General features: G+C 38.9%; 1 protein-coding gene across 1 annotated transcript in view; it reads left to right on the top strand.

Moving 5' to 3' along the window:
- Positions 1 to 7,265: 7,265 nt before the first annotated feature.
- Positions 7,266 to 25,488, top strand: part of LOC111145481 (aminocarboxymuconate semialdehyde decarboxylase) — an 83,898-nt gene continuing 65,675 nt past the window's right edge. The window contains exons 1-2 of the mRNA XM_022500380.1: positions 7,266 to 7,462; positions 14,887 to 14,931. Coding sequence (XP_022356088.1) covers positions 7,406 to 7,462; positions 14,887 to 14,931 — 102 coding nt within the window. The 5' untranslated portion in view covers positions 7,266 to 7,405. The remainder of the gene's footprint in view (positions 7,463 to 14,886; positions 14,932 to 25,488) is intronic.

The raw sequence follows: 25,488 nt of genomic DNA, 5'->3' as shown, positions 1-25,488 counted from the left end.
TCAAATTCAAGTGCAAAGGATTCAAACTAGCTCTTTTCCAATTAGCAAGAATTGATAAGAAAGAGAAAGAGATAAAGTGGTCTCTGGGTACCAAAAATCTAGAAGCCTGTGAAAAGGTAGTAGAAAGGGATTCTGGTATCTTTGAAGATGAACTTGAAATCATTCACAGCTTTGTCAGGACCATTCCTACTCATTCCCCCAGCTAACTCTTGCAGGGAGAGGTAGTCCCCTTTTGCCTTTTAGAGATGGGTATTGGCAGAAGAGGCTTCATCGAGGAGGTGATGTTTTAGCTAAATGTTCAGTGATGGATAGATACACGCTTGGCAGAAAGGACAGACAAAAATTATTCCAAGCATTAGATGTCAATGAAGCCATATATAAAGCCCAAACGGGAAATATATCATATTTGGGGAAGCACAAATATCTCCTGTGACTAGGGCACAGGGCACATTTGCAAAGCACAGAGACAAAGGAGGCCTTTGTTTTTTGTTTTTGTTTTTGGGGCCTTGTTTCCCATGCATGCTTGGACTTAGCAGTGAGAAACCATAAAAAGTGTTACATTGAAGGAGATGTGATTGTTTTGTGTTTTAGAAATATTATGCTGGTCAAGAGTACTAAGGATGGATTACAGAGGGCCAAGATGCTACTAGTGGGAAATTAAACAATCCTGGAGAAAGATCTTGAGAACCTCAAAGAAAGACTGGAGGGAAGAGAACAAGGTTGAAAGATGCAATGGAATTAAAATAAAAAGACAGTGAGGGGCACCCAGATGGTGCAATAGACTCTTGGTTTTGGCTCAGGTCATGATCTTTACCTAAGGGTACTGGGAACAAGCTCCACATCAGGCTCTGCGCTCAGTGTAGAGTCTGTTTGAGAGTCTCCCTCTCCCTCTGCTCCTCCCTCTCACGCTGTTTTTCTCTCTCTCTCTTTAAAATAAATGGATAAATCTTAAAAAAAAAAAAAACTTGGCAATTTATTGATTGCGGGGGTGGGGAAAAATTGGGGAAGAGGAGTGGTCCTTTCAACCAGTGGAGTTACCCACCTTCAAGTGGAACACACAGGCCTGATCAAGGAGAAATATAGTTGTGGTCACCTTAACAGAAGGCACATCCCTATCCCATAGTCCTGGGTCACATAAACTTGGGTTCTTATATAATCTAAGAAAGGGGGAGCAAGTTCCCTCAAAATACTAATATTGGACTTCCTGCCATGTTTTGCATATGGCAGACTAAGAAGTAATTGGGTAGGTGTCATGGTATAATTCATAGCTGATAGTTTTATATTACTAAAGTTAATACTTAAACAGTAACTCTCTATGAGATCAATTCTATTATCATCCCTATTTGACAGAGACCATGTAACTTTATCAAGACCATCCAACTAATAAGCAGTAGTCAGGATTCAAAGCCTGGTATTTAAGCTGACTCATAACCATCAGATGAGGGCCAGGAGAAACGAGCTACACAGACTTAGTCTAAACCATTTTTTAAATTTTTATACAATCCAATACTGAATAATTTAAGGATCTCTTGCTTTTTTCCACAAAGGAATGCCAGTATAAGTGAGTATAAAGCTCATCTGATTTATAATTCATTTTCTTAAATGTGGAGATGAGATCTTACATAGTTTTCCTTTTTTGTTGTCACTTCCCTTTTATAAATGAAAGGATCAAGGACCCTAAAACCTCCTGCCCATTTAGCCAAAAAATTTACTTGTTTTTATAAGCAAAAATAAAAGCATTGCTCTCTTCTTCTGTTATAGGTACACTGAATGCACAGAACTCATCAGATGTCGTTACATATGCATCATTTTAAATCTCCCACTTTCCCTTTAATACTGTTTGGTGAAAGCTGTCCTCCTCCTCTCTCTGGATTAAAACTTATATAGCCTCTGTGATATTTCTACTCACTTCTATATAATAAAAATTCCTAAGCTCATTTTAAAATTACAAACTCAATCTCAGTTGAAAAACTAAAAAACACCCACTTAAATATATTAATAATCTCTTCAATCCTCATTGAAAGGTGAGGCTTCTCCTCCCTGAAGGTGGGCACATGATTTTTTCTTCTCCTTTTCCAACTGGCAATTCTTCTCCTCCTTGAGCTTGATCTCCTTCTCTGGGAGGACCAAAGCAGGGAGAGAGAAGAAATCTTAGGATTTTAGGACAAATGCTAATTAAATGACCCCGTGGTAAAAATAGCTTTGAGTTCTGTGGACAGGCTAGAGCTTAAAATGCTCTTTCTCCTTCTCTTGTGACATGCTTCTGAGGTTCTTTAGTGGCACCCCAGCATTGGGGCCTTCCTCTGCAGCTTCCTGTAGGTAATTTTTATCTGACTTATCAATAATTGAAGACATATGTTGGTAAAATTTTCAAATATATGTATTTGGAATATGCATTGTGTGCATTACATACTTTGAGGCAATCTGGTATACCAAATTTAGAATTATTATGGCTTTGTACTTAGCTGAAGCTTTTTATTATTATAGTGATCCTCCTTTGCCTTAACAATGCTTTTTGTATTGTGGTCTCTTTCATTTGAACTAATGTGAAGTGCTTATGAAAGACATGGCTATCATGGCTTTCTTTTGGTTAGAATTTGCTTCTTCTATTTTCTATTTCCTTTCTACTTTCAAACTGTCTCCATCCTTAGAGTTTAAACATGTTTCCAATAAACAACATTTAGCTGAATGTGGTTATTTCTGTCATTTTATTGTGTGCTTTCTATTTGCCTACTTTTTCTATGTTTCTTTTTTCCTCTCTATTGCCTTCTTTTAGATTGATTTTTTCCCCCTTATTCCAGTTTCCACCTAACAGGATTGAAAGTTATATACTCAGTGTATATTCTTCTAGTAGCTATTCTGAGAATTTTACCATGCCCAATTTTGGGCATGAATAATGCTGAATAAGGCTGAATAATGCTCCCCACTCAAGGATTTCCATGTCCTATTCCCAAAACTTGTGGAAATATTAATTTAAATTTTTAAAAGGACTTTGAAAATGTGATGTTATGGATTTTGAGATAGGAAAATTATCCTGCGTTATATGGGTGGGTCCAATGTAGTTACACAAATATTTACAAGAGGGATATGGTAGGGTTAGAGTTTAAAAAAAAAAAGGCTGTATGATGACAGAATGGAGAGAAAGACTGCAAGATACTATACGGCTGGCTTGGGGGACGGAGAATGGAGTCTATGCCAAGGATGCAGACAGACTCTAGAAGGCAGAAAAAGCAAGGAAACAGATTCTTCTCTAGAGCTTTCAGCAGGAACACAGACTGCTGACCCATTTAGACTTCTGACTGCCAAAACAGTAAAAGAATAAACTTGTATTGGTTTAAACCACAAAGGATGTAGTCTTTGTTATAGCAGCAATTGAAAACAAATACAGACTTTGGCACCCAGAGTAGGGTGCTGCTATAACAAACACAAAAAAAAAATGTGAAAGTGGCTTTGGAATTGAGTAATGAGTAGAGGCTGCAAGAACTTTGAGGTGTATGACAGAAAAAATCCTAGATTCCCTCGAACAGACTGTTAATAGACATGTGGATGCAAATGACTCTGCCAGCGAGGGCTCAGAAGGAAATGAGGAGCATGGTAGAGAAAGCCTACATTGTCTCAGAGAATACCTAAATCATCACGAATAAATCATTGATAGAAATATGGTGAGGGCTCTGATATGGACCCTCAACTCTATGGTCAAATCTTCGACAAAGCAGGAAAAAAATATCCAGTGAAAAAAAGACAGTCTCTTCAATAAATGGTGCTGGGAAAATTGGACACCTATGTATAGAAGAGTGAAACTCAACCATTCTCTTACACCATACACAAAGATAAACTCAAAATGGATGAAAGATCTCCATGTGAGACAGAAATCCATCAAAATCCTAGAGGAGAACACAGGCAGCAACCTCTTCGACCTCAGCCGCAGCAACTTCTTCCTAGGAACATAGCCAAAGGCAAGGGAAGCAAGGGCAAAAATGAACTATTGGGACTTCATCAAGATCAAAAGCTTTTGCACAGCAAAGGAAACAGTTAACAAAACCAAAAGACAACTGACAGAATAGGAGAAGATATTTGCAAATGACATATCAGATAAAGGGCTAGTATCCAAAATCTATAAAGAGCTTATCAAACTCAACACCCAAAGAACAAATAATCCAATCAAGAAATGGGCAGAGGACATGAACAGACATTTCTGCAAAGAAGACATCCAGATGGCCAACAGACACATGAAAAAGTGCTCCACATCACTTGGCATCAGGGAAATACAAATCAAAACCACAATGAGATACCACCTCACACCAGTCAGAATGGCTAAAATTAACAAGTCAGGAAATGACAGATGCTGGCAAGGATGCGGAGAAAGGGGAACCCTCCTACACTGTTGGTGGGAATGCAAGCTGGTGCAACCACTCTGGAAAACAGCATGGAGGTTCCTCAAAATGTTGAAAATAGAACTACCCTATGACCCAGCAATTGCACTACTGGGTATTTACCCTAAAGCCAGGTGGTGGGTATTAAGGAGGGCACGTTATATTGCATGGAGCACTGGGTGTGGTGCAAAAACAATGAATACTGTTATGCTGAAAAGAAATAAAATAATTAATTAATTAATTAATTAAAAAATTAAAAAAAAAACCCACACACACAAAAAAGAAAGAAACAAACAAACATAGTAATCCAAAGGGGCACATGTACCCGAATGTTTATAGCGGCAATGTCCACAATAGCCAAACTATGGAAAGAACCTAGATGTCCATCAACAGATGAATGGATAAAGAAGATGTGGTATATATATATACAATGGAATACTATGCAGCCATCAAAAGAAATGAAATCTTGCCATTTGTGACAAAGTGGATGGAACTAGAGGGTATTATGCTTAGCGAAATAAGTCAATCAGAGAAAGACAACTATCATATGATCTCCCTGATATGAGGAAGTGGAAATGCAACATGGGGGGTTTGGGGAGTAGGAAAAGAATAAATGAAACAAGATGGGATCGGGAGGGAGACAAACCATAAGAGACTCTTACTGTCACAAAACAGAGGGTGATGGGGAGAGGGGGGTAGGGAGAGGTGGTGGGGTTATGGACACTGGGGAGGATATGTGATATGGTGAGTGCTGTAAAGTGTGTAAACCTGGCGATTCACAGACCTGTACCCCTGGAGTAATAATACATTATATGTTTATAAAAAAATTTAAAAACTTTAAAAATTAAAAAAAAAGAAAGAAAGGATGAATACCCAACTTTTGTATCAACATGGATGGGAATGGAAGAGATTATGCTGAGTGAAATAAGTCAAGCAGAGAGAGTCAATTATGATATGGTTTTACTTACTTGTGGAGAATAAGAAATAACATGGAGGATATGGGGAGATGGAGAGGAGGAGGGAATTGGGGGAAATTGGAGGGGAAGATGAACCATGAGAGACTATGGACTCTGAAAAACAATCTGAGGGTTTTGGAGGGGTGGGGGATGGGAGATTGGGTGAGCATAGTGGTGGGTATTATGGAGGGCACATATTGCATGGAGCACTAGGTGTGGTGCATAAACAATGAGTTCTGGAACACTGAAAAGAAATTTAAAAAATAAATAAAAATTTTTTTAAAATTCTAGTTAAATGAAGGGGTCTCAGTTTTATACTAGCCCATGGTATGATCTCCTACTCCTCTGAGATATAAATCCTCAAAGCTCTAGAATTCTGAGCCTACACTGCCTGGGCTCAAATTTTGTTTCTACCACTCACCCCAGGGTTTCTTTCTGTGACCATGGACAAGTTACCTAACTTCTGTGTGCTTCAGTTTCCTCTTTTATGAAGTGGATATTAGTAATAATTCCTCTCCCATAGGATTGTTATAAGGAATAAATTAATTGATATGACTAAAATGCTTGGAACAGTGCCTGACCCACAGAAAGTGCTCCAAAAGTACTTACGCTCACTTTGGATATTGGCATGTACCCCCATGTTGACTGAAGGGTCACTTATTCCGTTTTAAGGTCGTTGAACTTTTTTAAAATGATCTTGAGGATTTGCTTTATTTTCTTTCAAGCTGAGCAGCATTTAAAAGAACGTTTGTTATAATCTACCCGGAATCTAGTTGAAAAGAATGTTGGTTGCATTTTTCCAGAATCTAGATGAATAGCCTAGTAGGAAGGCTTTTTGGATGACTTAGTCCCTCTGCTGTGGAGACTGAGATGAAGGGATCATCCCAAAGTAGTTTCAAGACTGTGCCAGGGACCTCAGATCCTTGAACATTTTAAGCTTTCCAGGAATAGGAAAGAGTTAATATAGAATAACAAAGGGCTGTTTTGTTCTAGGTTTTCTTTAGAGGCATGACCAATAGCCCCACTTTACGCTCCAGTGGAAGACCACCCCAAAGGGCTCTGAGAACTCTCAGTGGAATGGTTTCTTTCTTTTTACCCCTGCACTTAAGCTGTGTACAGTTATCTATTACAACATATGCATCATTTCACCTCATTCAGCCTTAATAAATATTAAATGCAAGAATAAATGAAAGAAAAAGGCAATGGAAAAAATAACATGTATGAAGAATGGACTTTTTCTCTGACTTAAAAGTAAAGGTGAAACTTCCCCCACAACTTTTCAACATGCTAAATTTTCATGAACAAGCCAATTGATCAATATTGTTTAAAGACATCAAGGTAAATAACTGAATGAAAAGCAAAATTAAAATTGGTTCCTTCTGGGGAAGTAATGATAAGGTGAGTCAGTGATTACTGTTCTTTAACAACACTTTGTACTATTTGATTTTTAACCATGTTCTACTTGATTTTTTACTGTATCTTTTTTTAAAAAGATTTATTTATTTGAGAGAGAGAGAGAGTGTGTGTATGTGTGCATGAGCAGGAGGAGCAGAGGAAAAGGGAGAGAGAATTTCAAACATGCTGAGTGCAGAGCCCCATGCAGGGCTCAGTCCCATGACCATGAGATCACTACCTAAGCAAAATCCAAAAGTTGAACAATCACCCAACCACACCACCCAAGCACTCCAGATTTTTCCTATGTATATCTTGAAAAAAAAAAAGAAATATTTAAAAGCAAAGATTAACCAATTTTGGACCTGCTGTAACTCAAAAGCACCCAGTAGTACATCTGACCTCATGAGGTTTAGTACAGTCTTTTATTTTATTTTTTTAATTTAGTGCCCAGAGTCCCGATTACCAAAGAGTTGTTGATACAAAGCCAAGTTGACAAATAAACAGAATTCTGAACTTTAATAAGGCACGTCCAGTGGACTTGGATTGAGCCGAATAAGCTTACTGACTGGTGCCAGAAAGTAGCTGTAAAGAGACTCTGTAAATCAATTAACTCCATGGTTTTTATGGAGATCGCTTGATATCAAAACTTCTTTCTTTGCATGCTTCTCTGATCCTGTGGAGATGAAAATTGACATCCATAGTCATATTCTACCAAAAGAATGGCCAGATCTAAAAAAGGTAATGGTGATTAATCTGCTGAATTATTTCTGGATCTTCTCCAGGGTTTCTCATTGCTTCTACTACAGATCTGTTTATTCTTTGGGGAATTAGATGTTAAGTTTCTCTGCCCTAGGGGTGATTTAAAATTATTTGGTAGCTCTGATTTCCCAGTTTTTTAAAAATTAGCTTTATATTTATTTTCAAAGAACATTGATCAAAGAAGTAAGTGCCTTCTCAAAATCCCCTTTTCTCCTCAAATGAAGCATTCTTTAAAATTTCTGGACAATTTAAGTCAGGCAGTTTTACTTCCATTTAAATCACATATTCAGCTGCTGGGAAGATACGTGCCAACTACAGAATTTAAAGTTATAGTTTCAAGTAAAAGACTATTAAAAAATGGAATATGATAGGCTTCCAAGACTTATAAAACACATCTCCTTTCCAAAATGTTTAAAATAAGTTTTAGAAGCACTAAGAGATAGCTTTGTGGAATTTTTTTAAAGTCTATTTTAGGACACTGTCTGAAACCTTTCCTTTTGATGTTCTTTAAGCTGTAAATCCTTGTTATGAACTAGAGAGTAGGAACATCAAAAAACCCTAGAGAAAATGACATGAAGCCTTTGTACAATGAGTGTCTCTTTCTCTGTTTCTCAAAAGAGGGAAATTTCCTTTTGTCATTAAGAACTTTTGAATGAATACTAAAAGAAGGAGGTGAGGAACATGAAGAAATTTATAACTGGTTTGAGCTTTATTCAGGCTAAGTATCAGGTTTTACCCAATCTTCTCTCTAGTATTTTCATGCCACTAATAATGTTTCATCTTTTTTATCCCAAGTGAGGAAAAATGAATTAACACAAACTCTAATTAAAATACAGTTTATTATGCAAGTAAGTGAAACTGTTTTCTTTTCATAAATGTCTCCTAGAAGAATGTTAATCTTGTTTCTTTCTCCATTGGTACTTTAGGTAAGGTGAATGAATAGTAGACATTGTAGTTTGAAAAATACATATGATGCTGAACCATCTTAAAAGTGTTTTCTGTTGTAGCACGTCGTCTAAGGGCCTACATGGGACATTGCTGCTCTAAATGTTATTGTACTCATCAAGTTTTATTAAAGTGTAAACCCCACCTTACAAGGTTAGTGATAAAGACCCAGAGCAGCCTAAAAATGTGCCTCCTCTTTGCTAAAGGGAGAAAACTTTCTACCTACTATCTACCTAGTGTCACAAATCCACCTCCCTTCGTCTGCCTCCCACCCAGAAGCTTGCCTCCAGTTCGAGCAGAGAAGTTGTCACCAAGAGCTGACAATTTCTAGGTGCCCCCACCCAATGCAGGGCCCTGCAGGCATTGTTGAAACTGGTTAGGAAACCGAAAGATGCAGAGATTAGGGAGGCTATAACCATAAATACGTGCCCTGGAGACTTCCCAACCACATGCTCTGCTGGCTCTTTTTGCCCCTTCTCCTTTTTTTTTTTTTTTTTTTTTTGAGATTTACTTATTTATTTGAGGCAGGGGAGGGGCAGCAGGAGATGAGAGAGAGTCTCAAGCAGATTCCACACTGAGTGTGGAGCCTGATGAGGGGCTTGATCTCACAACTCTGAGATCACGACCTGAGCTGAAACCAAGAATCAGACACTTAAGTGAATGAGCCATCTAGGCACCCCCCTCCCTTCTCCTTCTTAACCTCTAGCTGTCGCCTAAAAGGAGGGGAGGGGCATTCAGTTTACGTCCCAATAAACCAGGGTTCTATCTAGTAGTCTCATTTGCTGCAGATGACTGATAAGCTTAATAATATTGATGATATAATGATAGTAATAATAACCATTATACTCTTAACTGCCAGGGAGCAAGATACATATATATTAGATTCACATAAAAATCATGTAAATTGCAGATAGGATTTATATTATTAACCTTGCTGGACCAATGAGTGCCCAAGACACAGAAAGGAGCCTCTAATCCCAGAGCTATGTGGGACCTCAGTGGCCCCTCTACAGCATTACCACTGCAACCACCTTGATAGAGCTTGCGCAGGAGCCTATCACTGCTATGAGGGATGTCTCTGCTTCCCTCTGTCCCCCACTGTCTCCCTCCACACCAGCCTGTTCCCCAACTCCCCACATTCATGTAAACCCACTGAGAGCCTCATCACAGGGTCACTGGAACCTGACTTCAACCCACAGGTCAAGTAAGTGGATTTGTTATGTGGTAAAATCTTCATTTGATTGCAAGCAAACCGGTGATGAAAAAAAAAAACAACAACTGAAAAACAGTTTGTTTTCAAACTGGGAGTGAGATAAACATGGGATTCTTCTTCCTCGCACCCCATTACCAGTCCATATAGCCAGAGTAATGTAAGCATTAAAGTGACCTGAGTCCTTGGTGTTCATATAGTTCAGTAATTACAACAGATTTTCCTTTATCTTCAAATTGTTTCTCAAGGGATAAAATATTATTTCAAAACATCAATCTGATCTTTTCTCATCATTTTTCCAAACTTTCCAATAAAAGAATGAGAAGGAGAAGCCAGTTTTGTTTCAGAAGATGAAGCCCCATTGGAAGAACTAACATGTTTTCCAACCTGCCTTTCCTTATTAAACATTAATGAACACACCTCAATAACCTTGACCTCCTAATGCAGTGAAGAAATAGATAAGTAGAATCAAAATGCCTGGGTTGATATTTAACTAATGATTATTAACAACTGGGATCTGAGAAATCTTTTCATTTTCACTTGCTAATAACGATTTTACTCAGACTTACAGTTAAGATCCTTAGGGGGAAAATCTATCTCAGGTGTAAAGAGCAGACGCAGGGAGCACTTGCTCAAATTGTGTTTCTGATGCATCAGGACCCCTACTCTCTGCTATCAGAAAGAGGAGGATGGTGGCCCAAGAAACCATGGTGAACATTGTTTCAGGTTGATCCATGATGAGATTATTCATAACAACAATGATGATAATAAGGTCTTGGCTCTTTCCTTCAGTAAGAATTTACAGACTGCCTACTATATCCCCAATAGTAAGATTTGCAAAGATTTTTCCAGTTTTAAATGGATTTGAAAAATTCTGGCCATTAATAAATATATATTTACATATTTTTTCATTAGCAATGATTTAATTGTACTTGATCACTGTCAGATTTTAGGAGACAAAATTCCAGGCATAATCTGACTTTTAAGCAACCCCTCTGAGGAAATAGATATCTGGTTTCATCAAACAGGAAGTTCCTTATTCACCTCATGAAGTGTGATGTCCCCAAGACATTAAAAATGCCATTCAGTTCATCTATCTCTAATTGATATAAATCTATTTCAGAAACATATCTCTTGTATGTAGAACTGAATTCCCTTGAATGTTTTAGTTTTTTATTGTCATGACCTTAAATACCTATGGTCATTGTCAGTCAAATATTTTCAGACTGTAAATGCCTCTTGGCATATGCTCTCACCAAAACTATTTTCAAGGTCATAAATTTCAGACCCCAGGCTTGATTCAACCTAGGATGACAGCTGCAGAACTATGTAGAACCCAGACTTGCAGCAGTTGCCCTAAATAGGTTAGGCCTTTCCAGGGGGGTTAGAAGAAACACAAAGTGGTCAAATTTTGTGCTTTCCAAGAAAAAGGAAGGAGGAACACAGGGTGACAAAAGCTCCTTCTTTCAGAGCACTCTTTAATGTCTGGAGCTAGGGTATGCCTTCTTCTACCACCTAAGGATAAAATAGGTTGCCACCACTATGCTACATTTAATGCAACCCTGGCTGCCGCCACCACCACCACCAAGCTTACTAACATTACCGCTACCACCTCACAACCTCTACCATTGCCACCACCACTGCCATCCCTACAAATACCACAACCATCACTATCACCCCCACTACCTCCACCATTACCAATGCCACTGTCAGCATCATCATAATCATTGTTAGCATTGGTGAGGCCCTTTCTATAAGCCAGGTCTGGCATCAGTAGCTCTCTATGAATTTTATCTCAATTAAATTCCTACAAAATGCTATGTTACAGCTAAATATGGAGCACAAAATATAGCCTCACTTTACACATAAGGAAAGAGTGACTTTGAGATGCTAAGTTACTCCAACAAAATTCAGAATCTTGTAAGTGGTTGGTCATATGTGACAAGATCCCTTTGTTCTGCCTCCCCCCTGCCTCTCTGCCCTTCCTCCAAGAGACTACATCTTTAACCTGCTAACTTATGGGTTAAAGTTCCTTAGCAAATTAAGAATAAGTAAGAAAGACAGAGAGGAAAGAAAGAATAGAGAAGGAAACAAGGAAACAAAACTTTTTCTTCTACAGTAAAGTAAAATTTCAGTGACAATTTTCCAATTCAAGAGAAAGTTTATTGACTTTAAAATGTAACTGGTAGAGGCCATATGCCACCTCCTCCACCAATGTAAATCTCTCATCAGCTTTATCCAGGAGAAGATGGAGGTGGAGAGCATGAGGGTATTAAATGCATGAAAGGAGAAGAGTGGGGTGGTGGGATACAAAAGAGAGACTTGGTACAAAGAAGAGAATCCAGGCCCCTGATGGACAGTTTCCTTTGCATGCCCAGGCTACTACTCCAGGTCCTAGGATGTAATTTAGGAAGAGGGCAGGTTGATTTTTCAGAGCTAATATGATTATTTGGAAGTAGAACTCAAGAACAGACCTTATGTCAAGGTAGAACAAAGCTGGTACAGAATTTACAAAATCTTAAATCTCTCTTGGTGTGGCCCCAGTCACAGACACAGAGACATACAAACAGCCCTGTGCTGCAGGCCCAGACCTCCCCTCTCAGTCTGGAGGTGAGAGGGTAGCTAGGAAAAGAAACCTGCCAAGGACTGACTCCCTCAAGACAACTTCCCTATAACATGACATGAAAACAAATCACTGTTAGCTTATTTCATCCAACTATAAGAAGCAAGAAGTTGAGCTGATATTCAGTTTCTCTACCCAATACTACTGACAATTGCTGTTGATAAGCTCTTCACATCACTGTTTCTGCCCCCCCCCCCCCCCCATCTTCCCTTCTTCCATCACACGGTGGGAGTCACTGTTCTGAAGCCAGGAAATGCTGAACATTGGAAGTTCTGACCCCAGACTATCTTTTCAATCTCCCTCCATAGATATCACCCAACTCAAGTTGGTGGCCAATACCCTCCTACAGGTTCCCAGAGAGCTTGTGTGTTACTCTGCCACAGCACATCTCACACACCATTACTCTTCAATACTTGCCAGCCCACCCCACATGTTCAAGACTGGAAGTGTCCTTCATTTTCTCTGCCCTAGTAAGGCTGGTCAGGGGTGGGATTCTCTGAGAGCTTGAAGAATGAATGAACAAAATGAGGTTTGAAAACCTCTAATTATGTGAGTCATATATACCTATGTTCTCAGGCAGACTTTGAAAACTTTTTATTCATGATCTCAAGAAGAAATATATTTTATATTGTGACTCAGTTCATTCATATGTATAATGGAAAAGTCTAATGAAACTAATAACACATGGGAAACATTCTAATATATTATTCTATTCTATTCTGTTCTGTTCTATTCTCTTCCATTCTGCTTCATTCCATTCCATTTCATTTCTATTTTAACATGGGTTTTCCAAGAAGCAGACCCTGAAACAAAGATTCAAATGCAAGTAGTTTACTTTGGAGGTGATCTCAGAAATACCAGGAGAGAAGAGAAATGAGACAGGGAAATCAAGTCAGCCAATGAAAGTGTAGAATGTGTGCCTCATCTCAGACTCACCATGCCCAAGTGGTGGGGAAACCAAGGTATTCAGTGTATATAAATACAGGCATCCTCAGTCACTGGTTGAGGGATTTGGAGACAGCGGGCCAGGAATGGGGACATTAATTTCCTGAGATTTCTGACCTTCTAGAAGGACTGCATCAAATCTGGCTTCAGTAGGAATAGGGAAGTCCTTGTCAAAGAAACACGGGGGCTGGCAGGTGTAGGAGGGCTGGTGTGTACAGGAGTGTTAAGGAGAGGGAAGATAGGTAGAAAGCTGGCAGCATTCATTACATAAATTATTTTGGCTTTTAGGATGTCTGGGTCACCATCCACTAAACTGATTTCATGACCTACTAATGGGCAACTCATGGTTTGAAGAGCAGTGTTAGCATTCAAAGATGGTATTTCCTAAAAAGTAAACTTTACAGTCCACATACTTCTGGTGGTCTGTGAAATGATTTTAGATGGTTCAAGAACAACTATTTTTTAATGTCATCCTCATTTAAAAATTGCAAACTAGTGTCTGATATCTGGTGCAGAACACATAAACAACTCTCAAAACTCAGTAATAAGAAGACAAATAACCCAGTTAAGAAAAAAAATACTAGACAAAAATGTTCACAGATATTTCACCAAAGAAAATATGGCAAATGAGTATTTGAAAAGCTGTTCTAGTTATTAGAGAAATACAAATAAGACCACAATGGTATAACACTACACACCTACTGAAGTGGCTTTATTAAGAAAACTGACAATACCACATGCAGGTGAGGGTGTGGAGCAACTGGAATTCTCATACTTTGTTGCTGGGCATGCAGACTGCTACAGCCATTTTAGCCACAGTTTCTAAGGGGCAGTTTCTCATGAAGCAATTCCGCTCCTGGATATTTACCTAAGAAAAGTTAAAACATATTTCCACACAAAGAACTGTCTTCAAATGTTTATAGCAACTTATTCATAATAGCAGATAAGTAGAAAAACAAAATGTCTACCAAGTGTCCCTAGAATGGGATACTACTCATCACTAAAAAAGGACTGAACTACTGGCACATTCAACAACATGGATGGATCTCAACTATATTATTAAATGAAAACAAATCCGCTCATAAAGGATGTATAATGTATGGTTTAACTTAAACAACATTTTGGAAAAGTCAAACTTACAAATTGAGAAATCAAACCAGTGGCTGTAAGAGGCTGAGGACAAGAATGAGTCGTGTTGACTATAAAGGAGCATGATATTATATTTCAGGGTGATGAAAGACTCTATTTTCTTTTTTTTAATTTTTTTTTTATTTATTCTCAGCGTAAAAGTATTCATTGTTTTTGCACCACACCCAGTGCTCCGAAAGACTCTATTTTCATTTTGATTGCAATGTGGGATTGCATAGAACATACACTTACAAAGATCTAATTTTACCATATGTAAATTATACCTCAACAAACCCAACTTTAAAAAAAATTGCAACCTAGGTAAAATGAGCACTTCTATGACAGAATTTTCCTCTGGAGTAAATATATTTGAGGGAAAAAAGTAAATTGATTTAACTATCAACAAAGTATGTGATACATGGGTGTGCAGGGAGAAAAAGGGAAAGTGATGCCTGGTAGGATGGAACTCAGGATTTTTTGCCCCAGAAATGCTCCTTTATTGCAGTCCTTCCTGTTTTGTTCTTCTAGTCTAACTGTGCTTCTCCCCCACAGAGATTTGGCTATGGAGGCTGGGTGCAGCTCCAACACCACAGCAAGGTGAGTTTCTCCCAAATTGTGAATGTGCTTTAGACAGGGACATCCTGAGCCTGAGATGTTCTTGCAGGTGGGCCTCCAGGGAGCTCAACTCATGTCCTATTATTGACTTTGTAATAAGCATGGAAGCAGTACTGAGTTTCTCAAAATTACTAGGAAAAATGAGGGTGACTTCAAAGAGCTGTATTTAAGAAGATAAAATTGCAATTTGAGAAGTCATTAAGAAATCTTTTTTTTTCTACCCTAGAACCAATTTTAGCATTTATTGTTCTGCCTCAAGAAAGTGACCTGGGCTCTTTCCACAGGTTATTACAGTATATTAATGCCAACCAAATAAATGGCACAGTTTAGGTTTGTGCACAAGCTGGAGAAATTAAACACTGGAGACAAAGCAGAGAAAAGCCACTTTTATTAAAGGTTGAGTCTGGTAAGAGAAAAAGCAAGAGGAGGAAAGCCTGGGGCAAAGCATTCTGTAAGTAATGAGGCCTGTGCATGAGCTGAAGTCTAGGGCTACACAGAGGCATCTCATGCTCTGTCAGAGGCATCTTATGCTCTCATGGAGTTCAGGTCACATTCCTGAGCTTCCAGCTAAATGTAGACAGACCATGGAAGCACACCCTAGAGGACTCATGGTCTGGGAAAGCACAGTTACCATGCGTAGGGGTAACCTAGAAGAAATGCAAATTTGGGGGTCTCACCCCAGTCCTGCCATCTCAGGAATTCTGAGGGTCAGGCCAGCAATCTGTGTTTTGGCAAGCCTCTGGTGATTCTGACACTCACTCAAATCTGAGAACCTTGGGGTCATACATTCATTTACTCACTTACTGATTTATATTGACACTTATTTTGTGTCAGGCCCACCAATCTCAACACCAGGAATAACCTCTTGACCCAGAAAGAAATACTCGATGCCCTCATGGTGCTCAAATTCCAGGGATAGACAAAAAAAAATATCATCACAACAGAGAATGGAATGAAAAACAATGCTGTAGTAGCAAGTGACTAGGGAAGATTCGGTGGGCTGGCTGCTCAGGGGGCCAGCTAAGACTCAGAGGATGGTAAGGAAATCCTGGACAAGTGTCCCTGGATGAGGAACAGCAGTTGCAAAGCCCACCAAGTGAGAAAGAGCTGTGTTTGAGGAACAGAAAGGAAAGGATTGTGACTGAGATGTAGTAAAAGGGGGAGATGGTAGGAAATAAGCCTGGTGAGGTATGCAAGGGCCAGATCAGGGAGAGACTGTGGGGACACTTGAAATATCCCTAGCTGTGGAGTCCGGATTTTATTCTCAGTGAAACACAAATTCTCTGGAGGGTCTTAATGGCTTAAAAAGACCACCTTGACTACTCTGTGGAATAAGAACAGAGACAGGTAGAGTTTAGGAAGCCAAGGAAAAAGGTTGGAGAGATGGGCAGAAGCCTCATCAGACAGGGTCATAGAGGATAGATTTAGGCCTTTGTACTTGATCCTGAAGGCAATGGAGAATAAATACTTTTGAACATCAGCATCTCTGGGGCAGTTCGCTCTCACCTCCACTAAAGAGGGCCCACTAAGTGCTGCTATAGACACGGTGCTGCACTTTTCCCATTAAAAGTGCTAGTTCCTAGGGGAGCCGGTGATGTCAGTTGGCCTTAAATCTCCCCAAGGGAGAGTACATTCTGATTAGAGCTGATTACAAGGCTATTAAGAAGTCCACAGGGGGACGCCTGGGTGGCTCAGTTGGTTAAGCGGCTGCCTTCGGCTCAGGTCATGATCCCAGCGTCCTGGGATCGAGTCCCATATCGGGCTCCTTGCTCGGCAGGGAGCCTGCTTCTCCCTCTGTCTCTGCCTGCTTCTCTGCCTGCTTGTGATCTCTCCCTCTCTCTCTCTCACTCTCTGACAAATAAATGAATAAAATCTTTAAAAAAAAATTATTAAAAAAAAAAAAGAAGTCCACAGGAATGGACAGACAGGTCTCATTTGTAACCTTGATACTGTATTTGAATGGCTTTCATTTCATTTTGTTTTCATGTCAAGAGATTGCATAAACACTAAATCTCCAAAAGAAAATAGGAATGAAAATATTTCATATCTACTACCTACATATTTCCAGCAAAACTGTACAGAATTTAATAGAACAAAACAGTGACAATCTATTTCTCTCTTTCTCAAAAACAAAACAAATAAACATGCAAAAGAACTGAATATGTATTTTTCATAATTACAGTGGTCAGAGATTACAGCCACTGGAAAAACAACAGGCAAATATATATGAATATGGAAATTAGGCTAAGCATTGAGAAAATCCAGTATTTGGGGCTGAAATTTCTTTTTGTTCTCCTACATTCCTTTGAATAAATATCTTGTGGCCCCCAAGACTGATTTGCCTCAGAGATTCCTGTCCTCAGAAAAATCTTTCCAAAACATTTCTCTGGTCTGCCATTTGTTTCTCTTTTTAACCTTTGGCTTTTCAATGCCCTTGGAATGAACCAAGGAGTATTTGTTTGCCACAGGAAAGCTTTGTTCAGAACTAAAAAACACCATTTATCCTTGGTTGAGTGGTGATAAAAGTATAGGTAGCAAGTCAGGTTGTATAGCCTTTTGGGAGCTGCTTAGGGTGGTGAAAGAATACCTAGGAGCATTTCAGAAGGTAGACATAGTGTCCTTTTCAAATCCATGGGTCAGATGAATCTAGAAACATGCTACTGAGTGGTTTCCAGGCCTTTGGGAATACAAATACAGACATGCACACATGTGCACATAAACACGTGCCTGTGCACGCATATACACAAACACATCATTTCCATCCAATTAGCATTTTTCACACACTAGTCTGTGTGATCTTATCAGGTTGCTGCTCTCAAAATGATTTCCCCCATATAGAAAAACCTACCCAGATTTTCACCTGTGTCCCAAGCACAGGACCTTCCATCCCCACGGAGTTAGGGTGCATCATATTCCCAGTGTGGATGCGTTCGTTCTCCATCCTGAAAACTACTAAAACCCCCCATGCTATTGGGATTTTTATGGAGGTTTTCTCATGTAGGCATATTCAATTATTAACTCTATTTCCAGCCCTTCTTCCTTCCCTGGAGAAGTGGTGGGAGACTGAAAATGCCAAGCTTCTAATCATGGCTTGGTCTTTCTGATCACCAGCCCCTATCCAGGAGCCATCCAGGGGTCTACTCAGAATCACATCAATAGAACAAAAGAGGGGTGCCTGGGTGGCTCAATGGGTTAAAACCTCTGCCTTTGATTCAGGTCATGATCCCAGGGTCCTGGGATCGAGCCCCACATCGGGCTCTCTGCTTGGCGGAGAGCCTGCTTCCTCCTCTCTTTCTGCCCGCCTCTCTGCCTGCTTGTGATCTCTGTGTGTCAGATAAATAAATAAATAAATAAAATCTTTAAAAAAATAGAATAAAAGATGCTACTAGTGCTCTTACCCACTTAGGAACTCACAAGGGTTTTAGCAATCCTATGTCAGAGGACTAAAGACTAAATATTAAAGTAAGAGATGCTCCTAGTAACCCTCAACAAAGTAGGTGGAGATGGAACATACTTCAACATCATAATAGCCACATATGAAAGACCAACAGCTAATATCATCCTCAATGGAGAAAAACTGAGAGCTTGTCCTCTATGGTCAGGAACAAGACAGGGATATCCACTCTCACCATTACTCTCTAACATAGTACTAGAAGTCTTAGTCACAGCAATCAGACAACAAAAAGAAATAAAAGGCTTCAAAATAGGTAAGGAAGAAGTCAAACTTTCACTATTTGCAGATGATATGATACTCTAGAAAACCCAAAGTCTCCACCAAAAAAATTGCTAGAACTAATACATGAATTCAGCAAAGTCCCAGGATATAAAATCGTTGTGCAGAAATCTGTTGCATTTCTACATACCAATAATGAAGCAGTAGAAAAAGAAATCAAGGAATTGATCCCATTTACAATTGTACCAATAACAATAAGATACCTAGGAAAAAACCTAGCCAAAGTAGTAAAAGATCCATATGCTGAAAACTATAGAACACTTATGAAAGAAATTGAAGAGGATATAAAGAAATGGGAAAAAAAATTCCATGCTCATGGATAGGAATAACAAACACTGTTAAAACGTCCATACCACCTAAAACAATCTACACATTTAATGCAATCCTTATCAAAATACCACCAGCATTTTTCACAGAGCTAGGACAAACCAACCTCAAACTTGTATGGAACCACAAAAGACCCTGAATAGTCAAAGCAATCCTGAAAAAGAAAAGCAAAGTGGGAGGCATCACAATTCCAGACTTCAAGCTATAGTACAAAGGTGTAGTCATCAAAACAGTATGATACTGGCACAAAAACAGACACATAGGTCAATAGAACAGAATAGAAAACCCAGAAATTGACCCACAATTGTATGGACTACGAATTTTTGACAAAGTATGAAAGAATAGGCAATGGAAGAAAAAACAGTTTCTTCAACAAATGGTGTTGGGAAAACTGGATTGCCACATGTAGAAAAGTGAAACTGGGCCATTTTTTTACACTATACACAAAAATAAATTCAAAATGGATGAAAGACTTAAATGTGAGACCGGAATCCATCAAAATCCTAGAAGAGAACACAGGCAGCAACCTCTTTGACCTTAGCTATAGCAACTTCTTACTAGACACATTGCCAGAGGCAAGGGAAACAAAAGCAAAAATGAACTCTTGGAGCTTCATCAAGATAAAAGGCTTTTGCACAATGAAGGAAAACAACCAACAAAACTAAAAGGCAGCCTACAGAATGGGAAGAGATATTTGCAAATGACATATCTGATAAAGGGTTAGTATCCAAAAGTCAGAAAGATCTTATCAAACTCAACACCCCAAAAACTTCCCAAATAATCCAGTTAAGAAATTGGCAGAAGACATCAACAGACATTTTTCCAAAGACATCAAGATAACTAACAGACACATGAAAAGATGTTCAACATCACTCATTAACAGGGAAATGCAGATCAAAACCACAGTGAGATACCACCTCACACCTGTCAAAATGGCTAAAATTAACAACACAGGAAACAACAGATGTTGGAGAGGATACGGAGAAAGGGGACTCCTTTTGCATTGCTGGTGGGAATGCAAACTGGTGCAGCCACTCTGGACAACAGTATGGAGGTTCAAAAAGTAAAAAATAGAACTATCCTACAATCCAGCAATTGCACTACTAGGTATTTACCCAAAGGATACAAAAATACAGATTTGAAGGGGTATATGCACCACAGTGTTTATAGCAGCATTACCAACAATAGCCAAACTATGGAGAGAGCCCAGATGTCCAACGACTGATAAATGGATAAAAAAGATGTGGTATATATTCACAATGGAATATGACTCAGCCATCAAAAATAATGAAATCTTGCCATTTGCAATGATGTGGATGGAGCTAGAGTATATTATGCTAAGCAAAATAAGCCAGTCAGAGAAAGACCAATAACCTATGGTTTCACTCATATGTGAAATTTAGGAAACAAAACAGATGAATATGTTGGAAGAGGAAAAAAAGAGGGAAGAAGGGGGAGGCAAACCATAAGAGACTCTTAACAACAGAGAACAAACTGAAGGTTGATGGAGGATGGACTAAATGAGTGATAGGTATTACGGAGGGCACTTGTTATGTTGAGCACTGGGTGTTGTATGTAAGTGATGAATCACTAAATTCTACTCCTGAAACCAATATTACACTATATGTTAACAAACTAGAATTTAAATAAAAATTTGGTAAAGAAAAAGAGAGACACTCCTAGTGTTCTTATTACTTAGGAAATTACAAGGGTTTTAGGAGAAATGTGCCAGGAACCAGGGACCAATATATATATTTTCTATTATTTCACACTCCATCACTAGGGGACCAGGGAGACACCCAAATGGGTAAAGAACACACAGATAGCAATAATTTTGTGTTAACAGAGCAAAAGAGACAAAAAATACTAAGGGATTTCAGGAGAGGTAGAAAGCCCAATGCACGGGGCTATTTTCATGAAAGAATCTCAGAACTTTAGAAGTAGTGATTATCTAGTCAATGTTTGAGAATATGGGCTGCAACAAAACAATGAGTCATATCAATGCAGTGGTTAGAGCAGCTTAAAAAATTAAATAGATTACAAAAGAGAATAGCAGAATGCATTTGTGGTAAGAGTAAACATTGTTTCATGAAACTTTTGTCTCAGTTTGTGTCTGTATAAATAGATACACAGGGCTGTAATGTATCACAATGCAAAATACCTTTCTTAATGTGGTATCATGGCCAATAGTGATTAAAGTCCTCATCCAATGCCCTCATTTCATGTTTTTATTTTTAAGGTTAATTTTTCATTACATAAGTAATATTTGAATAAACTTTCCTTTTTAAATTTAGGCTTTTGGAGATAAAGCTATAGTTAATTCCCATGGATCAGCACTCCTTATCCTCAAAAGTAATTCCTATCAGGGTGCCTGGCTGGCTTAGTTGGTAAAGCATTCAACTCTTGATCTCAGTTAGAGTTTGAGGACCCACATCGGGTATAGAGATTACTTAAAAATAAAATCTTTTTTATAAAGTAATTTCTTTTTTTTATTGTGTTATGTTAGTCACTATAAAATACATCATTAGTTTCTGATACAGTGTTCCAAGATTCATTGTTTATTTACAACACCCAGTGCTCCATTCTATTAACAGTTTGGTGGGTATCTTTCCAGACCTTTTCCCATTATTTTATTTACATATACAGAGAGACACACATAAACATATAGTATTATGTAACATAATGACAAACAAATGACACTAAAGACAAAGGGCTGATATCCAAGATCTATAAAAAACTTCTCAAACTCAATATTCAAAAAACAGATGAACAAGTCAAAGAATGGGCAGAAGACATGAACAGACACTCCTACAATGAAAACATACAAATGGCTAGCAGACATATGAAAAAGTGTTCATCATCATTAGCATCATGGAAATTCAAATCAAAACCACATTGAGATACCACCTTACACCAGTTAGAACAGCAAAGATTAACAAGGCAGGAAACATCAAATGTTGGAGAGGATGTGGAGAAAGGGGAACCTCTTAGAGTGTTGGTAGTGGAATGCAAGTTGGTACAGCTACTTTGGAAAACAGTGTGGAGAATTCTCAAAAGTTAAAAATAGAGCTACCCTATGACCCTGCAATTGCACTACTGGGTATTTACCCCAAAGATACAGATGTAGAGAAAAGAAGGGCCATAAGTACCCCAATGTTCATAGCAGCAACATCCACAATACCCAAACTGTGGAAAGAGCCAAGATGCCCTTCAGAAGATGAATGGAAGATGTGGTCCATATATACAATGGAATATTACTCAACCATCAGAAAGGATGAATACCCAAATTTTGCATCAACATGGATGGGACTGGAGGAGATTATGCTGAGTGAAATAAGTCAAGCAGAGAAAGTCAATTATCATATGGTTTCACTTACTTATGGAACATAAAGAATAACATGGAGGACATTAGGAGAAGGAAAGGAAAAGTGAAGGGGGGGGTCAGAAGGGGAGATGAACCATGAGAGACTGTGGACTCCAAGAAACAAAGTGAGGGGTTTTAGAGGGGAGGTGGGTGGGGAGATGGGTGAGCCTGGTGGTGGGTATGAAGGTGGGCACGTATTGCATGGAGCACTGGGTGTTATACATAAACAATGAATCATGGAACACTACATCAAAAACTAAGGATGTATTGTATGGTTACTAACATAAAAAAATAAAAATTGAGGAAAAGTCAACAAAACAAGGAGGCAACCCACAGAATGGGAGAAGATATTTGCAAATGATACTAAAGACAAAGGGCTGATATCCAAGATCTATAAAGAACTCAAACTTGACACACACAAAACAGATAATCACGTCAAAAAATGGGCAGAAGACATTAACAGATACTTCTCCAAAGAAGACATACAAGTGGCTTACAGACACATGAAAAAATGTTCATCATCACTAGCCATCAGGAAAATTCAAATCAAAACCACATTGAGATACCATCTTATACCAGTTAGAATGGCTAAAATCAACAAGACAGTAAACAACAAGTGTTGGAGAGGATGTGGAGAAAGAGGAACCCTCTTACACTGTTGGTGGGAATGAAATTTGGCCCAGCCACTTTGGAAAACAATATGGAGATTCCTTAAGAAATTAAAAATAGAGCTACCCTTTGACCCTGTAATTGAACTACTGGGTATTTACCCCCAAAGATACAGATATAGTGAAGAGAAGGGCCATGGTACCCCCAATCTTCATAGCATCAATGGCCACAATTGCCAAACTGTGGAAAGAACCAAGATGCCCTTCAGTGGACAAATGGATAAAGAAGATATTGTCTATATATACCACAGAATATTATGCCTCCATCAGAAAGGATGAATACCCAACTTTTGTATCAACATGGACGGGACTGGAGGAGATTAAGCTGAGTGAAATAAGTCAAGCAGAGAGAGTCAATTATCATCTGGTTTCACTTACTTGTGGAGCATAAGAAATAACATGGAGGACATTAGAAGAAGGAAAAGAAAAGTGAATTGGGGGAAATCGGAGGGGGAGACGAACCACAAGAGACTGTGAACTCTGAGGGTTTTGGAGGGGAGAAGAGGGGGTTGGGTGAGCGTGGTGTTGGGTATTAAGGAGGGCACATATTGCATGGAGCACTGGGTGTGGTGCATAAACAATGAATCTTGGAACACTGGAAAAAATAAAATACATAAATAAACAGACAAATAAAAAAATTTAAAACAAAACAAAACAAAAATAAATAAATAAAAATCTTTCAAAGGGGGGAATAAAAGAGTCACATGCTCTTCCGACTGAGCCAGCCAGGCACGCCGCTTGGGGGACACTCCTTAAAAAACAACAACTTGGTTTTCTTTTGAGAGTTTAGAAAAACAGGATTTGTTTGTGGGCTGAATAAATTAGAGCAGCTTACACCAATTACTTGATTATTAGTTTAGTTTAAGATCTTGGTTGATATCGAGGTCAATTTAAAAACAGAACCTAGGAAACCCCTCTGTCCCTCCCCCAGCAGCAGGTGCTGCCTTCTGAGGCACATTAACAGCCCTGCAGGGATACTGAGTTCCCAAATGTAAAGTGAGATGGATCAGGAATTGATTCTCCCAAAATTCTGGCTTAGGAAACAATGCAGATTGGGAGCCTATTATAGGGTACAGCTGCTCTGTGGTACTTTTCACTCAGAAAAGGTTCTACTGACAGTTGCTGCCATTCATTAGCCTTACCATGGATCCAGCATAAAGGATGTAGAGAGAGTTTAGTGAGTCCAATTCTCCTTCCATGTAGTGAGGGCCATCCTCTCAAAACATCAGACTCTATAGGAAGTGAAAGCAATTAACCTTTGCCTACTAAATAGATACCAATTACCAATATCAGCTTGGTGATATGGAAAATGGATCTATAACCTTGGACAAGTCACTGCGTTTTATGGACTTACTATTAAATGCAAGACTTGAACTAAATGATCCATTTCTGCTATAATGCGTCCTGCTTTATCTAAAACCAAAACTTACTCATGCATCTCCCAGAGAAACCCATGTTCCTCCCTTGCCATTAATAACATATGGTAAAATCTGGCCTGAAATGTTGAAGCATGTTCTCTGACCTGGTTCTTTACAAATACTCTATTATTGAATCTTCTGTTTCACCCAGTTCTTAGTGGCAAACAACAGAACCCACTCTATCTTGCTTAAGAAGAAAGGCAGCTCACAAACCTCCTGGGAAGACAAGCAATCAAACCATGAGGTTGTGCTAACATGGACAATGCCGAAACATACCTGAGGGGGGCTGCTCCACCAAAAAGGCAAGTGCCTGGCCACAGACAAGAAACTTATGCTGATGCTGATGCTGATGAGACTGGAAACCAGAGTATTGACATTTCTGCTCCAGCCACATCTGGCACCTCAGACAACACCCATACCAGAAGGTAGTTTCTGCAATTTGTTAGTACCCTCGCTACAAGGGAGGCTGGGAAAGTGAACTCTGGATTCACCATCATAAAATTTCTTCACACACGGAAGTGTTCCAGAGATGCTGGGTGGCCACAGCATGACAAATATAATTGTCCACATTTTGCAGATAGAAGAAGTGAGGCTCCAACTGAGAAATCCCCTAACCAATCCTCTTCTACTGGTAGAAAGTAACTTCATGAGATTTTAAACCCAGGTCTGTTGGAATGCATGTTCTTTCTGCACTCTGCTATCCTGGGTACTTTATAGTGATTAAGCTTTTCTACTTAGGAGCAAAAGAAAAATAAAGTCTCTAATTTGCCAAATAAAAGTTTATTTCTTCACTTTTTCTTTTATTGTCATTCTCTCCCCTCCCTTCTTCACTAAATAGAAAGACACATGTTCCCATATTCTATTTGTGCAATCGGTATCATTCAGGAATCTTTGTTGTGAACAACAGAAACCAATAATGGCCAGTTTAAGCAAAAAAGGAATTGGTTGCAAGTGTCTCAAGCCCCTCCAGAATTGCAAATGCCTAGGGAACCACTCATAAGATGTTCAGGTGATTGAAGCCACAGCCAA

This window comes from Enhydra lutris, unplaced genomic scaffold (genome assembly GCF_002288905.1).
Source record: "Enhydra lutris kenyoni isolate GAN:26980312 unplaced genomic scaffold, ASM228890v2 scaffoldscaffold1, whole genome shotgun sequence".
In the NCBI taxonomy this organism is placed as follows: Eukaryota; Metazoa; Chordata; class Mammalia; order Carnivora; family Mustelidae; genus Enhydra; species Enhydra lutris.
This window is presented reverse-complemented; position numbering and strand designations above follow the sequence as displayed.